The 22,426-nt window shown below is 53.6% G+C and overlaps 3 protein-coding genes across 3 annotated transcripts; 2 read left to right on the forward strand and 1 right to left on the reverse strand.

Moving 5' to 3' along the window:
• Positions 1-951: 951 nt before the first annotated feature.
• FRS3 (fibroblast growth factor receptor substrate 3) lies at positions 952-9,689 on the reverse strand. Its single transcript, XM_065885885.1, has 7 exons — positions 9,642-9,689; positions 7,876-8,014; positions 6,761-6,849; positions 5,687-5,873; positions 3,537-3,698; positions 2,548-2,705; positions 952-2,263 (listed from the first exon to the last, which is right to left on the reverse strand). Exons 3-7 carry the CDS (start codon positions 6,824-6,826, stop codon positions 1,349-1,351), a joined length of 1,488 nt encoding a protein of 495 aa, XP_065741957.1. The 5' UTR covers positions 6,827-6,849; positions 7,876-8,014; positions 9,642-9,689; the 3' UTR covers positions 952-1,348.
• A 2,879-nt stretch (positions 9,690-12,568) lies between these two features.
• PRICKLE4 (prickle planar cell polarity protein 4) lies at positions 12,569-16,280 on the forward strand. The gene is made up of 6 exons (XM_065886246.1): positions 12,569-12,700; positions 13,213-13,320; positions 14,019-14,156; positions 14,450-14,653; positions 15,230-15,434; positions 15,907-16,280. The coding sequence occupies exons 1-6, from the start codon at positions 12,569-12,571 to the stop codon at positions 16,278-16,280; spliced, it is 1,161 nt and encodes a 386-aa protein (XP_065742318.1).
• A 518-nt stretch (positions 16,281-16,798) lies between these two features.
• TOMM6 (translocase of outer mitochondrial membrane 6) lies at positions 16,799-18,166 on the forward strand. The gene is made up of 3 exons (XM_065886059.1): positions 16,799-16,982; positions 17,527-17,631; positions 17,850-18,166. Exons 1-2 carry the CDS (start codon positions 16,855-16,857, stop codon positions 17,621-17,623), a joined length of 225 nt encoding a protein of 74 aa, XP_065742131.1. The 5' UTR covers positions 16,799-16,854; the 3' UTR covers positions 17,624-17,631; positions 17,850-18,166.
• The last annotated feature ends 4,260 nt before the right edge of the window (positions 18,167-22,426 follow it).

The following is a 22,426-nucleotide window of genomic DNA, read 5'->3' on the forward strand; positions in this document are numbered from 1 at the left end:
GGCAGGGAGCTGGGGTACAAGAGGTGACCAGAGACAAGAAGCCTTGTCCTACTCCTCACCAAGGCCCTGAGTGCCTCACCGCAGACACTGGATTTCCGGGAGATTAACCGTTCAGGGGGTTGGGACCTGGGAGTCTTGAGGCAGGGAGGCTGGTGGGAGGAGGGAGAGAAAAGAGGCAGCCTCCGGACAGGGAAGGGGAGCTTCCGCAACCACAGCCCTGGGTGGGTGGTGTGTGCAGCCCTGTACAGACCCCGGGCTCCCAGGCAGGCGTTCAGATGTGGTGGCTCTGTCAGGGGACCACCCCTGCAGTAGGTCAGAGGGGCCCCAAAGAGGCCATTCCCGGGGAGTACTTCTCTGGGAAAGGCCCACTTTGTAAGTCAGATTATTCACTTACATATTACACTGTTTTTCCCCTTTTGTTTTTTGCTCTTCCTGGGCTTTTATTAAAGCCCTGTTTAAAGGTTCTAATCTTGACCTTGCCATGTTGACGGTGCCGAAAGAGGATCCAGGGCCCAACTTTGGACCAAGGTGGTACAGGAGAGCAGTTAAGTACCCAATGGGACCCACCTGGTGGCAGAAGGGAGACTCAGTGAGGGACTCCAGAGGTGAATCTGGCGTAGGGGCCCCCCACCCAATTTCCCCCACACATTGCCAACCTCAGAGAGTCAGGGTTTTATCTCATCAGGGTAGCTTTCCTTACAGCTCCCCTTTCTGCATCTAGGACTCTAGCTGTCCTGTCACCTTACTTTGACAGAGCAGCCACCCCTGGCAACTTTCAGTCTGGGCCGCAGCTTCTCAGAGGAGAAAAAGAAATGGCCATGACTTGTCACAAAAACCACAGTCACCCCAAATTTCCCAGAGTGAAACCCCTACCTCTGTTAGGCCTCCCCGACTCCCACACCAGCACCATGCCAGGAAAGACTCCCTAAGAATTCGACATCATCCACCAAGTCAGAATTTAAAAATAATTATATTAATAATAAATATGTTAAATTACATTTAAAACAATAAATAGAAAAATAAACTGATAAATAAAATCAACAGGTACAAAATGTTTCCAAATTTCAACCAAAAAAACACACAGACGACAGACGAGACAGATGACATAACGAGAGGGTGCGAAATGCAATCACGGGGCCCTTCACAGTTTACGTCGCGGCTCCCTCCTCACCTGGTCACCCTCTTCTGTCCCCCCGACTCGTAGAGGAGACCGGGAGACTCAGTGGCTGATACCTTTGGGGACTCCGGCCAGTGCAGGCCCTTCTGCGAAGCAACCCCAACCCCGGGCGTGCGGGTTCGGAGCACAGGAGCGGGAGGCGGAGGCTGCCAGGCGGGTGGAGGGACGTCCCTACAGAGGCAGGTCGGTGCTGTTGTGCCGGGTTTTCCTGGCGGTGCCATCGTCGCGGGGCAGAGCCCTCTGCAGGTTGGACATGGCCACGGTCTTTTTGAGGTCAATCACAGCATAGGAGTCTGAGCTGCGGGCAGGGTGCGTGGTGGGCACAGGGGCTCGGGGGGCTGAGGGGTTCTGGGACCCCTTGGGGCGGTCTCCACCCCAGCCCTTCAGCTCCACCTGGATGTAGTTGAGCTGCCTGGGGGGCTCGGGGCCCGGCCGGCGGAAATCAAAGTTGAAGACCCTCGGGGAGCCTCGGTGGCGGGTCAGCGGCACAGGAAAGCTGCCGTGGCTGCGGAGGGCAGCCCGGGTGCTGGTGGGCTTCTGCAGTGGGGTCTCGTCCTCCTCGCCTTCAGGGAAGCCGTTGGAGGAGGGTGTAAGCCCGTCCCTCGAGTCCCCGTCATCCCCGGCCTCCTCCCCCAGCTGCTGGGCCTGGCTCTCCCACACGGGGGGCAGGGAGGGCAGGTTCTCGTAGTGCAGCAGCGCGGCCCGGCGCTGGGCGAGGCCATTCCAGCCCAGCTCCTCCGGGCTCAGTCTCCAGCCTGCCCCCAGCCGCAGCCCCCCACTGACGTTCTCGTAGGTGCACTTGGGCCGGGCTGGGCACTCGGAAGGGCCCCCGTTGTTATTGTCGTGGTGGAGCGGGTGATGCAGGCTGGGGCAGAGGCCTTGGCACTTGGTCATGTGCCGCCGAGCCGGGGTGGGGCCCAACACGAACTTCACTTGGCCCGGCTGCAGGAACACCTGCGGGTCCCGCTGTTCGGGGCCACAGGCCTGCGGGGCAAGGGGCGCCCGGCCCTCAGGCAGGGGCTGCAGGCAGTGCCGGCTCCTGCGGCGCTCATCCTCACTGGCTGGCGTGTTGACGTAGGTGTGGGACTGGGGGGGAAAGAGTCCAAGAGCAGGAGGGTCCGAGGGCAGAGAGGAAGGAGAGAACAGGGGACAGGGTGAGAGAAGAGAAGCACAGGGAGAAGGAGCTGCAGCCTCCTCCTCTTCCTTGTCCTCCTAGCCTTCCAGGGAAGCTGCCTCCCTTTCTCGGGACAGGAAGGGACTCTATCAACTTTCTTCCCTCTCGTGATCCTCACTGGGAGGAGGTGCCATATTTCCCGATGCCCCACCCCCACCCAGACCCACAGGAAGACGCCGGGCAGACACTTGCTCACCTGCTCATCGGGAGCAATGAGGGCATGGGTGGACTCCTCCCCAAACGAGGGGTGTTGCAGGCTGCTTGTCGAGGGGCGCCGGGGCACTGAGAATCGCAGACCCTCTCCCGGGCAGCCAGGGAAGCCATTGGAGAAGCTGGAGACGGTGTAGCCTAGAGCTGGGCACACAGGAGACAAGGGGGTCCTTAAACCACCTGGCAACTACCTGCAACCGTGTGTGTGGCATCCCGGGACTCCTCCAAGTGGAGGGGAGACACTCCCAAGGCCCCCAGGGGGTCAGCCCCGCTGAACTGGCAGTCCCCCATTATCTTCACCTTGTATCTGTTCTCCAAACCCTGCCCTTTCCCTCACAGCTCCGCTTGAACCCCACTTCCCCATCACAGCCTTATCTGAAACACTTAAGGTACACCTTGTCGTCACTGGACCGACCCTTCACCTCATTCCAGCTCTGCCACTGAGCTCCAGGGAAGCCCCTCGAAATCGAGGACTATGTTCCTATTTCTTCTGCCCCCCACGGGCCAGCCGATGGAGTGCCAGACACGGAGCAGGTGCTCAGTGTGATTCAGTGAATGAACAAGCAGAAGTTGTGGGAACCTCTCCAGACAGCTGTGGGCAGAGATGCCTGCATAAGCCATCAGGAAAGGTATACGCGTATGATCCAGTAGCCAGAAGGAAGGAAGCAAAACAGCTCCAGACTGCCGTTTCCATGGAAACCCAATGTCTTCCTGTCTGTTCCCCGACCATCCATCAATACAAGGCCCTGGACTCCCCAGCCTCCGCTTGAGTCACCTGACTGGCCCAGGCCAGGACTTATCCATCCCTAGGAGTCGTCGGATGATGGATGGCGGTCCTGGAAGCCTGGCTCACCCAGCCATCCCCTCGCCTGCCTGCCTGACTCATGCCTACAAGACTGGTGCTTCCTGGGGCTACGCTTGTGCGTGCGTGTGCGTGTGCACTGGGGTGCTGAGGCGGTGGGGGGGTCTCCTCACCACTGGGAGGCTGGGGGGCCCGAGGGAGGTCGAGCTCAGCCGGGTGGCTGTTGCGGGTGATGATGACTGGCTCTTCCATCACATTGATGCTGTTGCACTGCATCAGATCCTGGAGGAGATTGAAGATTTCCTCGGCCCGGGAACACTTAAATGCAAATATCCCTGAAGAAGGAGAGGAAGAAATGAGGCTCCTCTGACCCTGTGTCCTAAAGGGAAGGACTAGAGAGGCTGAACAGATGCACAGAGCTCAAGACAAGTCCCTGACCTCCAGTCCCAGGCCTGCAGAGGGGTGGGAGAGGCCCTCACACTGAGCATTCTCCCCAGCACCCTCCAAAGTCTAAGAGCCACAGGAGGAGCTGGCCCCAGGCCCCGCGGCCCACCCTAACACACTCTATCCATTACCACCATCTAAAGATCTAATACTTCAGCTACATTCCTCCGAGGTTAAATCCTTTTCATAAGGATGTGTGTGCGCCAGGGTGAAGGGAAGCGAAGTAAAAAATCAAAGCGGAAGGGACAGTGTCAGATGAGTGGCCATTCCACCTCACACGCCGCCCCTTACTCCCCAGAAAAATGAGCTCCGCCAGGGCGCCAGCCCTCAGCTCTGTGCCCAACAGCCTCTAAGCTCTTTGAGGGTGGGAGGGCCTATCCTGTTCACTGCTTATTCACTGCATACTTAGCCAGGCCAGAGAGTGACTGTCTACGGTGTATAGGCCCCTGGCCTTATGGAGCTTGAAGTCTGGTGCAGAAAGGAAGGATGGGCTGACTAGCTAAAGGACAAATATGGCAAGGCAACCACGTGGCTCCTCCACGCAGCCAGCCTTACAGCCCCTCAAACTCTAAGGCAGCAACTCACGGTCCTGCCACAGCAGGACTGGGCTGAGCACATAGGACTCCGGGGATCCAAAGATGCTCTTGGGGTGTGGGGCCGGCCTGGGATTCTGCACTCCCCCTGTGTAACAGTGGGACCCAAGACTCAGGGGAAGCCACTTGGGATGTACATGGGCATGTTCCAAACAAGGCAAACTAGGTTGGGGTATGAGGTCTGCAGGAATGGGATGAGAAGGATAGAAAGGAGGGGAAGAAATAGGGCTATTCTTTCCTCATTCTGTTCTATTTATTATAGCTCATTCCAAGATATGTCAAGAGCTTAGAAAAGGTTAGGAAAGCCTGGAGTTTTAGAAGAACCCTGTGTCGGGGCCTAGGGAGCTCTTCTGGGACCTCCAGTGTGGATTAATCACCACTGGGAGCAGAGAGGCCCCTTCCTCCCCTCCCTCTGCTCAGCCAGCGTTAACTGCTTCTGCCTCATGAGTTCCAAAGGTAAGGTGCACAGAGGGGAGGGCTCCCCCAGCCAGTACAACCGCAGAGACACACTGTTGTGTTGGTGGCCTCATCAGAGGAGCTTTGCTCATTCCATCCCTGCAGTCACACCTCCGCACTGCATTGAACACAATCCCTTGTGGCATTCCTTCTAGCAGAGCTTAGGCCTGTGTCCTCAGAGAAGGCCCAGACCATGTGACCCCTTCAAAGAGCCCTGGCTGGCCCCGGCCTTGACTTCATGGAGCAGCCCACCCCTCCCTGACCTCTGGCTTCAGGGAGAAAGGGGAAGAAGGCAGAATACATCACACTGCACCACCCACAGGGGACAGGAGACAAAGATTAACCTCGTGAGGGTTACTCTGTATACCACGGACCTCCCCAAATCTATCATTCCCACGCCACACAGCCCCAAGGCAGCCAGAGCTCTTGCCTGACCTTTCATTATACACAGGAACCAGGGTATATGACTTGGGGCTCAGTTTGTTCCTACTTAGGGGGCAAGAGGGACCCTGAAACTAGAGTAAGAGAGGGAGGAGGAATCGCTTGCTTTCCCAGGTCTGGGAGCACTGGCTCCTTCCCATGGGCTGTGCAACAAATGACCTCACAGAGCCACCCAGGCCGGAGTTGTTGCAATGATCGAAGAGAAAAAGCACTGGCCTGGGAGTCCACTTAGTTCTGTGTGCTCTTGGCCACGACCCTTCCCTTCTCTGGGCAACACCTGCCAAGTGGACAGACTTCCCCACTGTCCCTCAAGCTACAACTTCCAGCCCCAATACCTGTCCCAGGCGCACAAGCCCCCAACCCAGCGTGAGGCAGGGGCTGGTACTCACCCTGGCCAGTCTGACACCGGCGGCCACTCTCAAAAGAGAAGAGGTTGGAGTCGTAGCCATAGCGCCGCAGGCAGAGGTAAGGCCAGCGGACAGCCTCGCGCCGATGCAGGTGCAGCACCAGCTCGCTCTGCGTCAGCTCCATCACTCCGGAGCCCAGCTCCACCCCCTCATCATCCACATTCGTCACCTGGCAGGGGCAGGGGACAGAAGGGTTAATGGGTGAGTCCAACAAGCGTGTCCAGGTCCGTGAGCCACTGGGAATGCCACACGATTACCGGGACACGGATGAAGCAGTGCCACTGACCCACTACAGTTCCCTAGGCCTTAGTTTTGTCATTTGGGCAGTGAGGGGAGGGGTGGCTAGTCGACCCCCAAGGTCAGATGGTTCGACGTGCAAAGTTAGATGACCCCAAATGGTCCAGATGTTAATGGGAGAAGAGGTTCTATTGTAAGTTCAAAATCTTAAGACCCTGGGAGAGTCAAACCCAAGCAGAACAAATATAAAGGCCTCCACCACCTCCCCAACCGCAGGACCTTGCTGAGGGCTCCCTCTTCTGGTGAGCAGGAGAAACCTGCGCCTCAAGATGCCGGGGTGAGGAGGGGGCGCCCCCTACAGGGAGGTGGAAGGAGCAAGCGGGGGTGCACACAGGTCCACTGGGCCCCGCCTCAGCTTCCCAAAGCAAACAGCAAACACTAACACTGTGCGTAACACGTGCTAAGCACTGTTTGAAATACTTGACACGTGTTAATTCACAAATACAGACTTTTGTTGTTTTCTCCGAAAAGTTGTAATGTAAAGTTACAAAGATACACTGACAGGAGTGCACATTCTGAAAGCACAGTCTCTGCTACTCTATTGCAGCATTTCTCCATTCTTAGGAATACCAAGAGCCACAAAAAAGGCAGTGGCCTGAGCCCGTTCTCCTTGGTACTGCTCAGAGGTCCTGAGCTTGCGAAGCCCACAACCTCAGCCAGTCATTTCACCTTCTCTAGGGAGGCTGAAGCAACTCGACAGCGCGGGCCGAGCCCAGGAGGCCGTGCTGGGAATGTGGGAGAGGAGGGGGCTGTGGGTACCTTGAACTTGCTGGGGTGGTTGTCTGGGATGCTGTCTCTGTTCAGGCAGCTGCAGCAGCTCCCCATGGTGTCAGAGCAGCCGGCCCGCCCTAGGGAAAAACACAAGGGACGGGAAGGTCATCGAGGTCAGCTCCCAAAAGCCCTGCTCTGGGGAACTCTGGCCGAATCACCTCGTTTTGATCACCTACTCTGTCTAAGACTCACAGTCCCTCCCTCAAGGAATTCACGTTCTCAATCCAGGGCCAGACACACACTGGATAAACATTAATTCAAGTTAGGACGTGTTAAGGATTAATGCTGATGGGCGGATGGAGAGAGCTTCTTAGGGGCAACTTTTGATCTGGACCTTGAGAAGTATGTAGGATTCTGACTGATGTAATGATAGGGAAGGGCAGCCTGGGCAGCAGGAAAAGCATGGTTAAAAGTAGGGACCCAGATGAAGTGACCTGCATCAGGAGTTGGGTGCCAGCCCAGTGCCCTCCTCCAGATTCCGTGAAGAAACTGTAGTTGGGAGTCCCAGACACTTTGGCCTGGACCTTTCTCCTTGTTCCTCCTTTTCCACTTCACTCCTCCCACATCATCCAAATCCTCTCTTTTCTTTCCTCACCATCCCAACATCCACCTCAAATTTATCTTTTTGATGTTCTCTTCAAATGAGATGTTACGTTATGGTCAAGAGATACACTCAGAAGACTGAACATTTAAAACAGAGCACTACTTTGATAACCTTGAGTTGGTATTTCTTCATTAAAAAAAGAAACGCTTGGTTTGCTCCCCTTTGTTCAAAGGGGAGAACAGAGGCCTTAATATCTGGATTGTTCCTCAAGGATTATGGCACTCGAATTAGAGGTCACAACAGTTGGGCCTGTGCCTAGGATGGAGGTGATACCACCAGGCTACAGTGACCTAAGGGAGCAAGCAAACACATGGGCCGATTCCCAACCAGAAATTATGGGTTTGCAACTTTCTGCAAGAAATGAATCAGTAGGATTAGATATCCTTCTAGAACTCCTGCTGAAAGTGTAAAGCCTTGAGCAATGCTGACTTGCACCCTCTACTCCTCTCAACTTGGAAAACTCCAGAAAAGTGGCTCCTATACGCAGCTCTCACCTCACCCAGGCCATCGGGGAGCTGACCATGGGAGGGGCATGGGGAAGGACCCCCACTTTATTCCCCCTGTTCTTGGTGGGGTGTCATGGCAAGCAGTCTGCAGAGAAGTCACCTGGATCTCCCTGGGACACACCTGGGGCTCACCTAGCATAGGAGACAGAGACCACAGGTTAGTGGAAACCTTCCATTCTCACCCCCAATTGTTAATGAAACTGACTTGCCGTCAGTCCATCCCACCTGGATATCTGTTCCAGCCCTAATGGGATAGAAACACCAATGAAGGAAGTGAGATCAAGAGCAAAGGGACCACAAATTCTAAGCCCCATAGGCCCTGAGAGGGACAGACTCCCCTTGCATCAGTGACTTTGAAGTCTGAGGCAGCCCAGGACATTTTAAGTCACCTCTAGACCCCACCTGAATCCTGTTAAAACCGATACCAAGATCACCACCTTACCTTTGCTGAGAACTTGAACTCTACAGAGAGCTTTCTCAAAAGGACACCAAGATGTATTAGAAAGAGCAATGGCTTAAGATTCAGGAAACCAGTAGTCTTTTTTATTGTTACAAAGTATCTGGGAGAGTCTGCCAAGTAGATTCTCCATCACCACCCCCAACTCCCACCCCAAGGCCTTAGTTTTGAAGGGAAACATCTGTCAACTGTGGAACTTCTAGCTTCAATAACCTTTAGAGGTAAGTTTGTAGGACAAACATAGCTAAATCAACATTTTCCTCCTCTAGGACAAGCTCCTTCAATCTCACACGTGGAAGCTTGACAGATTTTCTGTTCTCCAAACTCTGAAAGGCCTAAAAGTTAACATAAATGCTAACAATCAATCAAAATTTCAGTAATCTGAGCCCTAGATGGACAAGTCGACAAGCCAGTACCCTGGAGATCCTTGAAATCCCACCCTCCTGCTCTGGAAAAACAATGTCATTTCCCAGGGCCCCTGGTGCTCTGCATCCTTGGACACTTCCCAGGTAAAAGGACCCCTACCCTCTTGGTCTGGCTTACTCTCTGGAAGGGGGCAGCAGGATGAGGAAGGTATGCACAGCCTAAAGGCAGACAGCTGGGTAAATACTGGGGCTTGAGCCACCAACAGGGAGTCTGGGGGTGAAGCCAAGAACTACAGGGTGCAAGATGGGGGAGGGCGCTGCACCTTTTCCTGTCCCCTTCACTTCTCTTTAAGATACCAGGACATATCACGACAGCCCAATGAGGGGGGTTACATCGGGTGGGAGGAGGAGGGGTCGCTGGTCTGAGACAGGTGTGGATTGGGGGTGGGAGTTTGAGGTTATAGGGACTCAAAACGTATGAGAGGGATCAGGGAAATGTGGACAAATTTTTTGGACTTGAGCACGGTGCAAGGAGAATGGGGGGCATGAAGACTCAGAGGAATTTCAGGGCGGTGGAAGCATTTGGGGGCATCCAGGAGAGAATGGTGCTCTGTGAGCGTATCAGGGGAATTTGCAGGAGTGAGGGGTTCTGAGGGCTCCAGGACACATGAAGGTGTGTCCGGGGGTGGGGGTGGGGTGGTTCTGGGGGCTTAGAGACAGATTTAGGTAACAGGCGAATTTCTAGATACCGGGAAGGAACAGGGGAGGTCAGGGCCGCCCGTTGTCTCTGGATCCCCGCCCCCAGGCCCGGGTTTCCACCGCCCGCCCGCCCGCCCGCCCGCCCGGGGCTTCCTTGGGAGGGAGTGGAGACTGCGGCGCGGCGCGGTGCGGCCTCGGCGGAGCCGCCTCGCCCCCGCCCCGCCGCGCCCCGACTCACATCGCCCCGCGGCCCGGGCGGCGCCGGGCCCCGCTCCCGGGTCCCGCTGCAGCAGCCGCCGCCCGCCCGGAGCTAAGGCCTCCCCGCCCCGTGGCGGCGGGGTCAGAGGTCACCGGTAGCACAGACGAGACGCTGCGGGCGGGCGGACCCGATCGGGGGTGACCGGCGCGCAGCCTAGAAGGTCCCTTTGGAGGACTTTGCAGTAGGGCGCAGGGAGCATGCGCAGACGCCAGAGGGCGCTCAGGGCCAGTGACTGAGAGAGCCTGGCGGGGGCGGGGCGGAGCCTGGGGGCGGGGGCGGGGCTAGAGGCGGGGCTGAGGGGGACCAGAGGTAGGACCAAAGGATTCCACTCCCAGGATCAGAAAATGTACCCGAGCGGCGGGCGGGGCGGGGGAGAAACACGGAAGATTGGGGGAGGAGCCTGAAGGGATGGAAGGAAGAAGGGCAGGACTAGGGACCCCAGAAAGGGGCTGGGGACAAGGGGGAGGGAACTAGGTGGGGGTGGGGACACACAGAGAGGGGCGGGGCTAGGAGACCAGAAGGAAGGTCTGGGGGGACCTAAGGGCTCCGAAAGGCGTTCTGTTCCGCGAGTGCTTGAGGACCAGGCATAACGATGGCTCCCGAAGGTCTGCTCCGCGCCCGCCGAGACGCGGTCCCAGTGCTAAGCCCATGGGCACGGAGGCAGTGGAACCTGCACACTTTCCACCCGAGATCCCTCAAATGCTTTCCTTCAGTCGGCAGCTCTAGGCCCCGCCCCCCGTCCGGCTCTACCAGCCCCGGAGGGGCTGGCAGGGCCCGCGGGGGGCGTGGGAGCGGAAGGCGCGCTCCCGGGGCGGGCAGAGGCGGGTATCGAGACCCGAGAGTGGGAACTGGGTGAAGGGCCTGACGGCAGGGTCTGTCCAGAACTGCCCGGACAACAGCACGCAGCGAGGGTGAGACCCCGGCGGAGTTCCTTCCCTTCCCCTAAACTCCCAGCAGCCAGACTGGGAACCCCAGGTGACTCGGGAACCACACCGCTTCCCGTTTCGGAGGTGGGCCCCACATGCCCAAGAAAAAACCGGGGATCTGTCGAGAGGGCACTTGGCGGGACCAGACACTTCTCTTCTCCTTCCTCTCACTGTCCCGGGAAACCTTCCATCCCTTACACCCTCCCCCTCCCCCGCCACTTCCCAATCCCTAGACTCTGCCCTTCAGTGCAGGGGTGGGTTGGGAAGGTAGAACTCCTGAGACTGGTTACACCTGCGCGGGGGGCGGGGAGGGGGTTCAGTCTTGTCCCTTTTGTAAGGGGGGAGGGGAATTCTGGAAGGAATCCAGCACGTAAGTGGGGTCCAGTGCTAAGTGGATGTGGAGTTATGCCTCCCTGGGGGGATGAGGGTGAAGGGTGAAGACTGATTTCTGAGTGTTGTTCCTGTGTGGGCTGACTTCATGCAAACTAGAACTAATCTGGAAGAGGGGTGCAAGTTTCCTCTGGGGCCCCAGATACCCTGCTTCGATGCCCACCCCCTCCCCCAAGCATCTCTTGCCTCCTGGAGCCCCAGGGGAAGTGGCTACTCCTGGCCCTGGGTGTGAACAGCCCATCCTGGCTGCCTTCCACAGGAAACCTGATCTGAGGGACAGAACAGGAAGGAAGCAGATGGGTGTGGAGCCAGGAAGCAGGGAAGGGTGGCACAGGGCAGGGCTCCAGGCTGGGAAACACTATAATTGTCACAGTCCAAACCTTGTTCCCAGCCCCAAAGCTGGGTCTTATAGAGGCCAGGGATTTGGTGATGCCCTCCTGTGCCCAGCTGCCGTTAGAATCCAACCCAGCTCTCAAAGGCAACCTCCTCCTCTAAAGCTTCCCTTAGCCTTCTAATGTGACCTCAGGCAAGTTTAACCCGTTTGTTTCAACCGTAAAATGGGATAATAGAAACTACCTCACAGGGTTATTGTGAAGATGGACTATATTATATAACATGCTGGAAAAGTCCCAGGCACAGGGTAAACATTCTAGACAAGTTTACTCTGTTTTGTTTTTCTTCCTAGGGTGCTGTGTATATCTGCCCAGAACCCTGGCCCCATCCTGCCTGGTTTCATCTGTGCCTTACCCAGTAGACTATGAGCTCCTTGAGGGCAGGGCCCATCCCTTTTCTACTTCAGTAGTCACCTCCTATCCCCAAGATACTGTGGCCATACCAGGGCTTGCCCAGAGGAGGGCTGAAGAGATGCACTTAGAATTATCCAATGAAGTTGCCACTAGAGATAGAAGATAGAAGCACAGGATTTTGTCTGTCCTGGAGGAGCTGATAGACTAGATGAGGAGCTGAGAGAGACACAGGGAGCAAAGAGAAACATTAGGTGCTAAATCTTGGGGCACCCACTGTACTTATTTCTGGAGCTCAGGGAAAGGAGAGTTGGTATAGGCTGGATAGGCTGAGAAGGGCCTCCCGGTGAAGTGATCCTTTCACCCAGCCCAAGCCTACAGCAGGAAAAGCAGGGAGAGGTGAGGAAGTAGGTTCACTGGGTGCTGCTGAGTGCACAGTGAGAAGTGGTGGGAGCTATGGCAGGGGAGGTGGGGAACAAGGGGCCAGTCTACCCAAGGGCTCACCAGAAAGGCAAAATGCCCTCTCCTTCCACTATAGGCCTCCTGTTTCCTCCATCCCAATCTTGGGAGACCCCCGAGTTTGAGCTTCAGAAACTCTGGAGCTGAAAGGTTTGGCCTCAAGATCTGGCTCTGCCATTTACTAGCTGTGTGACCTTGGGCAGACCATGTATGCCTTCCAAGCCTCAATTGGGCCATCTGTAAAACGGTGATAAGAATACCACCTGATTCACATAGCTGTTGGGAGGACTGAAGGAGATAACGCCCAGAAAGCATTTAGCCTGCCTAGCACACTGTTGTGGCCCAATAAATGGGAGGCGTCTTGTGTTCTGTGCAGACTTTGCCACCAATGTCACTGCTGAACTCTGGCTCGCCCCACCGAGGGGAGAGGCTGACCCCTCCGGAGCCAAATCCACCAGTCAACTCAGACAGCAATCCAGGTCACGTGCCAGAGGAGGACCCTGAGGAAACCTCTGCTCAGGTGGTAGGGGTCCTGCCCTTCCCTCTGAGACCAACATCCCCTCCATCCTTTGGACCTCTTCCCATTTCCACCAAGTGGGAGGTAGTTAGCCTTTGTGCCCAACTTCTTGCAGCCCCTTCTCTTTGTAGGAATCCTTGTCCCTACAGCCCTCTCAGGACACAGGGGTTCAACTTCTTTAAGCTTATCCACATGAATACATGAATACTCTCCTAGGGGGTCTGTGTTGTCAAAGCAGAACCTAGGGACTTTGCCCCTAAGGAGTGAAAGGGGTGATTTCAAGCATAAGAAGGAAGCTGTTTTGCAGTGTGCCCCCCCTGACCTGCCTCAATCAGACCATAAACATGGGAGTGGATCAGTTGTCCTTGTGATCTTGAAGGGGGATCCTCCAAATGGAGGGGTGTGCTTGGATGTTGTTCCAGATTGGTGAAGAGGTGGCAATGAAGAGGGAAGGAAACAAGGGGAAGGAAGGAAAAGCCGAGCTCTGCTTCTCTCCTTTTGCTGCGTTTCCTCAGGATCCTGAAGTCCTGAGCTTGGGGAACCCTGGCCTGGACACCAACCAAGCCCCCAGCTGGCCTGGACTCCGGACCCTCCTGCAGCAGCTCCCTCCGCAGGACAGCGATGTGGGTCTCCCTCTCCCCAGCTTTCCTCTCTCTTGCCTCCCTTTCTTTACTTACCGTGGGAAGAAGTTTGGTCCAAAAGGCAGGGGACATGCATTTAAGGCCTAGCTTGGCCACTAATTGGGGGAAGTCATCCCCCACCCCCAGCCTGAGCTTTCACAACTACATAATGGGTGCAGTAACATCTGCTCTGCCCACCACAATGCTTAGTTGAAGAGCAAATGAGAAAATGGACATGACCAGCTTTTGAAACTGATAATGGAATGTACAAATGTAGAGAGTATGGTGGTTAAGTATTTATTGAGGGCCTCTGTGTGCCCAGTCTAAAGGCTTACAGTTCAGCTGGGGAGGCGAGGCAGGAGAATATGGAATAAATAGGGAAAATACAGTGGGAAGTGATATTAAGCTACAGCTCATTGGGAGCCAGGATCTAAATATATGGAGATGGGCTAAGTACTGTAGGGCTGTCAGGACCTGAGCGATCACCATTCCTGGGGTGGGGGGAGTGAGACGGAGGTGGACTTATGCCAGTTCTTTCCCTCCTTCCCTCTCCTCGGTACCCTTCTGTGCTGTTATCTCCTGCACCTCCCTGAGGTTTCACAACCTTCCTTTGACCCAGCAGCTAAACCTCCCCTCTCCAGTCAAACTTCAACGTTGCCTGCTGGGGCTCTCCCAGTCACAGTGGACCTCTGTTTCTGCAGGAGCGCTATTGCCTGGCCCCTGGGGAGGAGGAGCTGGCTGAGCTGCGGCTCTTCTGTGCCCAGCGGAGGCGGGAGGCCCTGGGACAGGGGGTGGCCCGCCTAGTACCTCCCAAGTTTGAAGAATGCACCTGTGAAAAGGTATGTAGCACCCTCCCCCCAATATTCCCCTTCCTCCTCTTTGCCCTCTCACTTCTTCAAAAGGGGCTGGCTTCTGGGACTCTGGAGGGGGAAAAGGGGTTTGGGGATTGACAGTTTGGCAAAGCTTAGGAAAAAGGGAAACCAAATTTAGGGGTTCTTCGTGGAGCCTGCAGTGGAGGTGGGCTTGCCAGAATATGGGGAGAACAGTTAGGTTGAGGCTGGGATGGAAGAGCCAGGAGAGAAGGTAGGAGGGTGGTGTGGCCTCTGACCAGCGCAGCACCCGCACCCCGCAGTGCAGGGAGCGGCTGAGGCCAGGGGAGTACGGAGTGTTCACAGCTCGGGCAGGAGAGCAGCGCTGCTGGCACCGGGCTTGCTTTGCCTGCCAGGCCTGTGGCCAGGCCCTGATAAACCTCATCTACTTCTACCACGATGGGCGTCTCTACTGCGGCCGTCATCACGCAGAGCTGCTGCGGCCGCGCTGCCCGGCTTGTGACCAGGTACAGCCTCGAGGGGAGGGGCTGGAGGGGGTCTGCCCAGGGTCCAACGCGGCAGATGCAACGGGACATCTCTTCCAGTACCACGGAGTGGGGAACAGAGAACTAGGAACCAGCCTGGGAACTTTGTATTCCCTTTGCTCTGACTTGAGCTCTGGGCACCTGGGACTCGTTGCCTTTGTGCCCTCCCTCACCGCAAGCAGAGTCTCCCAAATTTTCTTGGACTGAGAGGACTTCTCCAGAGCGGGAACTCTTAGACAGACGTTCATCTCAGTATGTCGGGTGCCCAGTGCTGGGCCTGCTCCTGCGAGGAACTCCCTCAATGTCCGCACAAGAGGCTGCACGGAACCCTGGGTTGGGCGTCCAGGAGACCCAGGTCGCACTTCTTCAGGCTGTGACACCTGCTAGCTGGGGGATCCTGGCTAAGCCAATCAGCCCTCCCCGCATCCGAGAGTGGTTGAGTAGATCAAATGGGAATGTCTGTAGACGTGCTTTAGCGTCAACTGGGTATAAGGCGTGGTTACTGGATGAATGAATGAGTGAATGAATGAATGAGCCGTTCCCCTCTCCCTCTCCCAGCTGATCTTCTCCCGCCGCTGCACCGAGGCCGAGGGACGGCGCTGGCACGAGAACCACTTCTGCTGCCAGGACTGCGCCGGGCCCTTGGGCGGGGGGCGTTATGCCCTGCTGGGCGGCGGCCCCTGCTGCCCCAGCTGCTTTGAGAGACGCTATTCGGATGCCGGCTCGAGTCCGGCCCCGACAGTGGAAGGCAGGGCGTCCCCGGGTAAGGGAGGAGAAGGTGCAGATCAAAGGGGAAGGGGGCAGCGGCTTGGGCTGGGCTGAGGGGGGGTTCTCCCGGGCTGGGACCCTCGTCCCGGTCCCACGCCGTCCCGCCCCTCCAGCAGCGCCCCCGTCCCCCCCACCGCACCCCCAGACCCGAGCCTCGGGGCCCGCAGCTCTCACCGCGCGTCCCTGGCCGGAGCGCTCCGAGGGCCTCCAGAACCCACCCCGCGCCGCGGTTGAGGCTGCGGCGCGGGACTCGCTCCTGGGCTGGGGCCGCGGCCGCCCTCTGCTGGGCGGAGGCGGGGAGGGGCGAGGAGCCGGGAGAGGACTCACCGCGGCGGCGCGCAAGGCCCGGGGGCGGGGCGGGAGGCTGGGCCCCGACTGGGACTGGCTTCTGGCGGCCGCCCCGCCCAGATCTGGGAGAGGGAGACTCGCGGCTCTGAGATGGGCGTTTCTGACCCGGCCCGGAACAGGGGAGGCGGAGATCGGCGGATTTAAAGATGGGCACCGCGCCCCGCGGAATGCCGTGATCATCTCCCGGGCAGCCCTTCTCGCTACTGCCGCCAGCTCCAGTCTGGAAACCCATAGGAGGATGCTTGGATCCAGCCCGGAGCAGGAGTGTAGAGCTGGGGACCAGGAGGAGACACCCAAAGGGCAAGAGCAGGGCTGCCCAGAGACTCCTCTTGATCCCAAGGAGGACGCTTCCTGCCCCACCTGCTCCTCTTCCTCTGAATCGGAACCCGAAGGCTTTTTCTTAGGCCAGCGCCTTCCCCGGCCCTGGGAGACCCCCGGCAATCTCCAAGCTGGGGACAGCGACACCTCCAGGAAGCATTGCACCATTTGCTAGTGGCGCGGCCCGGAGAAAGGGTGGCTGGGGAGGTAATCTGTACGGTGAAAGAGCAAAACTCTCCTCCCCCTATAAAAATCCTAGACTGAACGCCATCAGGGCCCATGGCTGGGAGAGGCGGCGAAATGACAAATTTGGAGTGCTTCCTTTTAGCCCGCGCATTCTATGACTTTTCATGGAGACTTTTGGGGAGCCCCATTCCTTAAAGCTACGCATCCCCTGCTGAGTGAGACCCTACCCCACCTCCACAGGCTAGGCAGCCCCATCCTCCTCCTGAGCCAACGAAGTGATCACTCAGAGACCACCTGTGACTGGCGGTGGGCCAGCCGAAGGCCAGGAGGGAGCCAGAGGTGGAACCCGACCAGGGGAGGTTGGAGCTGGACGGCGCTCCTTGCCCGGCAGATGTCGCGGACTCGCAGCCCGGGAGTTCTCGCTCCCGGCGTCTTACCAAGCTCAAGCCACTGCGCCCTCTGTCGGCGAGTAGCCAGCGGAAATGCGAGGCCGGAAGTTGCGTGATCTGCTGGCGCCGACAAGCGGCGTGGTGAGAGACCTTGCGGAGCGTTGGGGTGCTGCTATGGCTTCCAGTGGGGCCGGCGTGATCGCTGCGGGCTCGGCAAATGAAGCTCCCGAAATCCCAGACAACGTGGGAGACTGGCTTCGGGGCGTCTACCGCTTCGCCACCGATAGGAATGACTTCCGCAGGTAACCGAGGCACGGGACCTTGGTCGCTCTCCTGCCCTTCGCGCACGTATACATACCTGCCAGGTTTCCTTCTTCGCCGAGGCTGGGCCCTCCGGATTATTTACACCGCCAATATCTCGGCCTTTTCGTGGCTCTGGCTGTGCTTTGCTGAGGTCCTTGACCGGGAGAGTTTCCCGTGCGGCCAGAGCGCTCCTTTCAGTCACCTGGCTCTGTCTGGAGAATCTCACCCTGCCCGCGGAGACCCGGGGAGAGGAGGCGCCAACACGTAAACAGGCTTTTCGGCCCTGGACGAGTACTTAATTGGGTTTTGCATTTGACCCTACTCTTACTAGACGTAGAAACGAACCTTAAATAACCATATGGGTCTTGGGCAACCTATTATGTAACGATCGACGCTCTTGCGATTCTGAAGTGTTTTTGCCTTGGGAGGGGGCGGTTTCCAGGGTGGTGATGGGAAGCTTCCCCCCACCCCCCAGCCCATCTTTCACTGACCAAAGACACGTGACTCAGTGACCACAGGGTTAAAGGGATGCATTTTTTCCAGGAACTTGATCCTCAATTTGGGACTCTTTGCTGCCGGAGTTTGGCTGGCCAGGAATTTGAGTGACATTGACCTAATGGCACCTCAGCCTGGGGTGTAGCCGTAAAGGTAAGCATTAACCAATGTTCTGCCTGTTTTAGGAGTCCTAGAGACTGGGATGAGAAATAATTTATATCAGCTATTCACAAAATAATAGATGAGACTTGATGTAAAACCCTTGGCTATTCCTAGTTAGATGTGTCTCCAGATGTTCCAAGGGATGAGTCTCTTACCAATTTCTCTCTAGTGATTTTACATTTCTAATGCCACCTGTTGTCTGACTGCAGACACATGGAACCCCTGTGCTGTACTCGAACCTTCCAAAAACAGAGCCTCCGATCTGTGACCGTCACAAGACTTGCCCTGATGGCGGCTGAAGTTTGATTCAGATGGGCACCTTTCCTTCCCTGCTTGATTTCCTTTTCTTTGCTGAGTCCACTCAGAACACCCTTCTCTGGTCAGCAGGTAGGGTTCAGCTAAAGTGTTGTCCTGTATTCTGTAAAGTTCTGTACATAGTTCCAAAGTTTCTGCAGGGGATGATCTTTGCTCTTGTCCTGAGGAATATTCTAATGGTATTTTAACAAATAAAGACTGTACACAAAGACAGCCATTTTATTCTTTTAATAAGAAACTTCGGCTTACAAAAACAAGGTGTAAAAAGTCAAGATTTACAAAAATCATAAAAACATGGTTTATATTTCACACTCGAGAGAGACAGGAACAAGCCCCAAACATGGATTGTAACAGAGATGGTTTGCTTCATATTAAAAAAGAAAAGGAAACTGCAGCCGCCGTTCACTGATGCTGGCGTAGGATGAAGCACGTTGTTGCGGAATTTCTGTTTCTGAGCGGTACTAAGGGAAGAAGTCATTTGGTGTTGCATAGCGTTTTAGTGCACCAGGTGGGTTTTTCAGGCACCAGGGAGGCATTGTTGCTGTAGTACAGTGGGATTTGAGGGCAGTGAGGTGCAGGTAGAGGCAAGGGGTAAGTAAGCCTGGGCAGTGGGTACTGAAGTGACACAGCTTGAGGAAGCTGCTTCCTTCACAAGGAAAGAGATTATTTTCTGACCCTAAAATTCATGGTAGTGCCACTGTCCAGGAGTGTGGGGTTCTTTGGAAATGGAATATGTAAGGAACTGGCATGGAAAGAATCACATAGGCTTAGCAAGGTGTGGACATAGTGACAGGCTCCCCTTGGCAATTTTTCTAGTTGATTTGCTCTACTAGGCATTAAAAAAATATATACTACTTTTCCGTGCCGAGTCTTACGGAACTGGTATGGGATTAAAGGACATGAATTGGAAAGGAGGGTCAGTATAAATGCACCACAGTGGCCTAATTGTTAGTTGACAGGTGTTGTCTCTAGCAATCTGTTCACTAAAGGTAAATAGAATAAAATGGTCCTTCTTGATCCTGCTGGCATAAATGTGGTTAAGAAAGCTGTCAGGGAATTAGATTTTTTATATGTTAAAGAAAAGCACCATTCTCTTATGAGCATTAATCAGGGAGGAGGTCCCATCTCTCAGGAGGAAGGAGTTTGAGCTTGTATGAATTCAGGCCTGTGGCTGGCTTAACATGAAGGCAGGATCCTTTAAGAGTCTACACGGGGACCACAGATGCTCTGACAAGTTCATATCTAATGAGGAAAGGTAACATACGTGGAGCAAGGCTTAGGTTTAAAGCCATCACCTCTGCAAATGGTGACCAGGAAGGAAACTTTTAAATCCCTTCAGCCTGCATCAGACCATTGCGCTAACACTAGAAATACCAGCACCTCCTGTTCTTTATAGGAGTGAAACGTACATCCTTGAAGTCTGCTACCTGATCTATTCATAATTGTGAACAGTTCTATTTGATAAAAATTTTCAAAGCTAAAAATCAAAATCTGGCCAAAATTAAAGACATGGCAGCTTCCAAAAGCATAATTCAAGTTTCACTTAAAATTTAATGTTTTAGCTTCAAGTAACAGTGCCACTGTTGGTTTATAAAGCCATAAAGCTGGTAAGGTAAAGTTTCATTTAAACTGCCTTAATTCCCGAAAGTGATAAGAATTTTGCAGATTAAAGCTACCAAATCTACAATTTCCTCAAATTCTGATGAATAATTATTCCATAAATGAAAGTGCTGGTTTTCATCATTTCAACACATTTCTCCTCAAGGGAATTCAGTTTCACATCCTGTCATACGGTGTTTAGCCCAGGCTAGTTAACACCGTGTGACAGGATGTAAACACATAACATAGTATGACAGTACTATGAAAATCTCTTACACAACCTAGTTAGATCTGAAATAGAAACATGCCAGCAGAATTCAGTATAGAAAAAGTCCACAAAAATGACCATTCACTTCAATGCTCTAGTGGCTATGGTGTACTTAGAGCAGTGTTTGGGTTGAGTACACAGTGGTTAAAGTCAAAGCCCTAGACCAAGAAAATGGTGAATTTAAACGTGGAAGATATGAACTAAACTCACAGTCATATTCAGAAGGCGCTTTTCAGCTTTAGTGCTAACTTCAAAAAAGAATCTGAACCACCAGGGAGATTCATACTTACCTGGTAAAGAAACTAACTGGCCATGGGAGGTTTTATTCCAAAGATACAACCCCCTCACCTAATTAGGCTGAGGGATCCAATTATTATATGTGCTTCGAGTGGTAAGCTTTTTAAACACCCTTTGGTGAAGTCTTGGAAACCTTAAGGTGGGAGTAAAAGGAACAGGCTGTATTTATAGCCCTGCAGGTGAGCAGGCTGGGTCTTTTCCCCTTCCACAGCCACTCAGCACCATCCCAGTCAGCAGCTGCCAGGGAGTGGGGCTGGTGAGCTGGGACAGGTTCTTTGAGCCTTCTTTTTTGCATATTACACAGTGCACTGGCTTGCCTTACAATCTAAAGGTTCACATATAGGGTATTGTGTTCTACACTGCTTCCTGACATTTTGTGCAAAAGAACTTCAGAACTAATGAAGGTACCACTTCAGGAGGAACCGTTTCTGTTTGACTTCTACCATACGTTGCCCAGCATTAGAAAAACTAAAAGACCTTCTTCTGAGTATTTGTGCTCTCCCAACCAGCTGGAAAAGCAGCCCTTCCACTTATAAGATATAATCCCAGATAGGAATACAGTATATGTTTAGGAAGGGGTAGCCCTCCCAGCCTGATTTTAAAAAGGCCTGAGCTAATGACTGGAACATAAAAGGGGTGGTAAAAAAAGAATGGGGTACATAGTCTGCCTTGAAAAGGACACACTGATGAATAATCAAACACAAAGATTTTGGATATTACAATTAAAATTTCAGAACTTGCTGGTAAGAATACTTTGCTTTCACACACACAAGATATGAAATGCTTTTAAAAAGTCTGACACCAAATGTCCTTTACACTATACAGATCCATTTGCCACTTGAAATGACAAGAAGGAATCCTTTCCCTTAATCTTTTCAATCCCATGCAAACCATAATTGGGTACAAGGCACCAAATTTTATGAATTGTATAAAATTAGTTCACAAAGCTTTATCAGTAAGTAAAACAAACTCCATTTCTCCCTCCCTGCCCACCCACATCCCAACCCCAAACACCCAACCAGGTTTTCATTCTGTACTACTGTTGACCTCTCTTGTGTTTACGCTGGGACCTGGCTAGGGCCATGCTCCACTGCAGTCAACCCACCTCATTAGTTCTTGCACTCTGATGGAACTGTAAGCATCGCCTGAGCGGGGAGCTCATACAATCATTGACTCTAGAAGCCTTGCCATTAAAAACAAAAATAAACTCTGCTATTGAGTCCATAGGACACATTAACACTTCTATAGTTTCCAATTTTATTCATGACATTGTAAGAGACATCTGGAAGTTCTTTACAGTGTGGCACTGCCCCCATCAGCCTGAGAGGGACTGGATCAAAGCAGGCAAGAGGTCTGCCCACCTTTAAATAAGAGTTCAGTTCTTGGCCATTGAGGGCATTCCTAATCTTTTTTTTTTTTTTTTTTTTTTAAAAAAAAAAAAACAAACACTAGCATGGATGCTCTCAGAGGCAACCACAAGTATGAGGGTCAAGCTAGATTGAGGTAAAATCCTTTTTGAGGGGCCAGGGTGCATTCACCTTGGCTGGCTACAGCAAAAAGTAAACACACCAGCCAACTACAAAGGGTTCCTAGAACGGGACTCCAACTACTTGTCTGGGAAAGAAGCAGGCTCGTAAGGTTCAGTTAGGAGATCTTGGGTTTGATTTGGCAGCATCTAGTCAACTTCTACCCGGTTCTTATTTTCTTCTCTTTACAATGTTTCTACTTAAAGTAAGATGCAACTAAGAAATTCATCTACTTCCAGTATGTAAATAAATTAAAGGCAAAGGGACATTTCCCTCACAACAGCCATTGGCTTATGCAGCAGGAAACTCTTTTCTTTAATTAAAATCTCCATAAATACTAACTTCTCAACAGCGTCTAGTGCTGCTGCCTCGGTACCTGAGGTGTCTCACTGCAGGGGCACCTTCAAGTGTGTGCTGCTCATTGAGGTACTGGTTTCTATTCCAACTCATTTTAAATGATTTTGTTAATTTGATACAATGTGTGCTCAGCTAATTTAAGCACTTATTTTACAAAGTCCTTTGCTTAATAATCCTTAATACTTGGTATAAAACTATTTTTAAGAATTAAATTTCAAGATCTTTTAATTTTCTATTAGATGTTTATTTTTGTTTTCCCCTGGACAGCCTGAGGGATGAAGTAGATGCCTATTAGTACTTCTCCATTTGTAAGTTCTCTTTTTCTAGAATAATAAATATAGCATTCAATGAAAGATGAGGCACAATTTATATTTTCCTTCCCTTTTTACTCTCCTTGGGTTTTTTTGAGTTAATGCGCTTTTCT

Source organism: Phocoena phocoena, chromosome 10 (assembly GCF_963924675.1).
Source record: "Phocoena phocoena chromosome 10, mPhoPho1.1, whole genome shotgun sequence".
Lineage (NCBI taxonomy): Eukaryota > Metazoa > Chordata > Mammalia > Artiodactyla > Phocoenidae > Phocoena > Phocoena phocoena.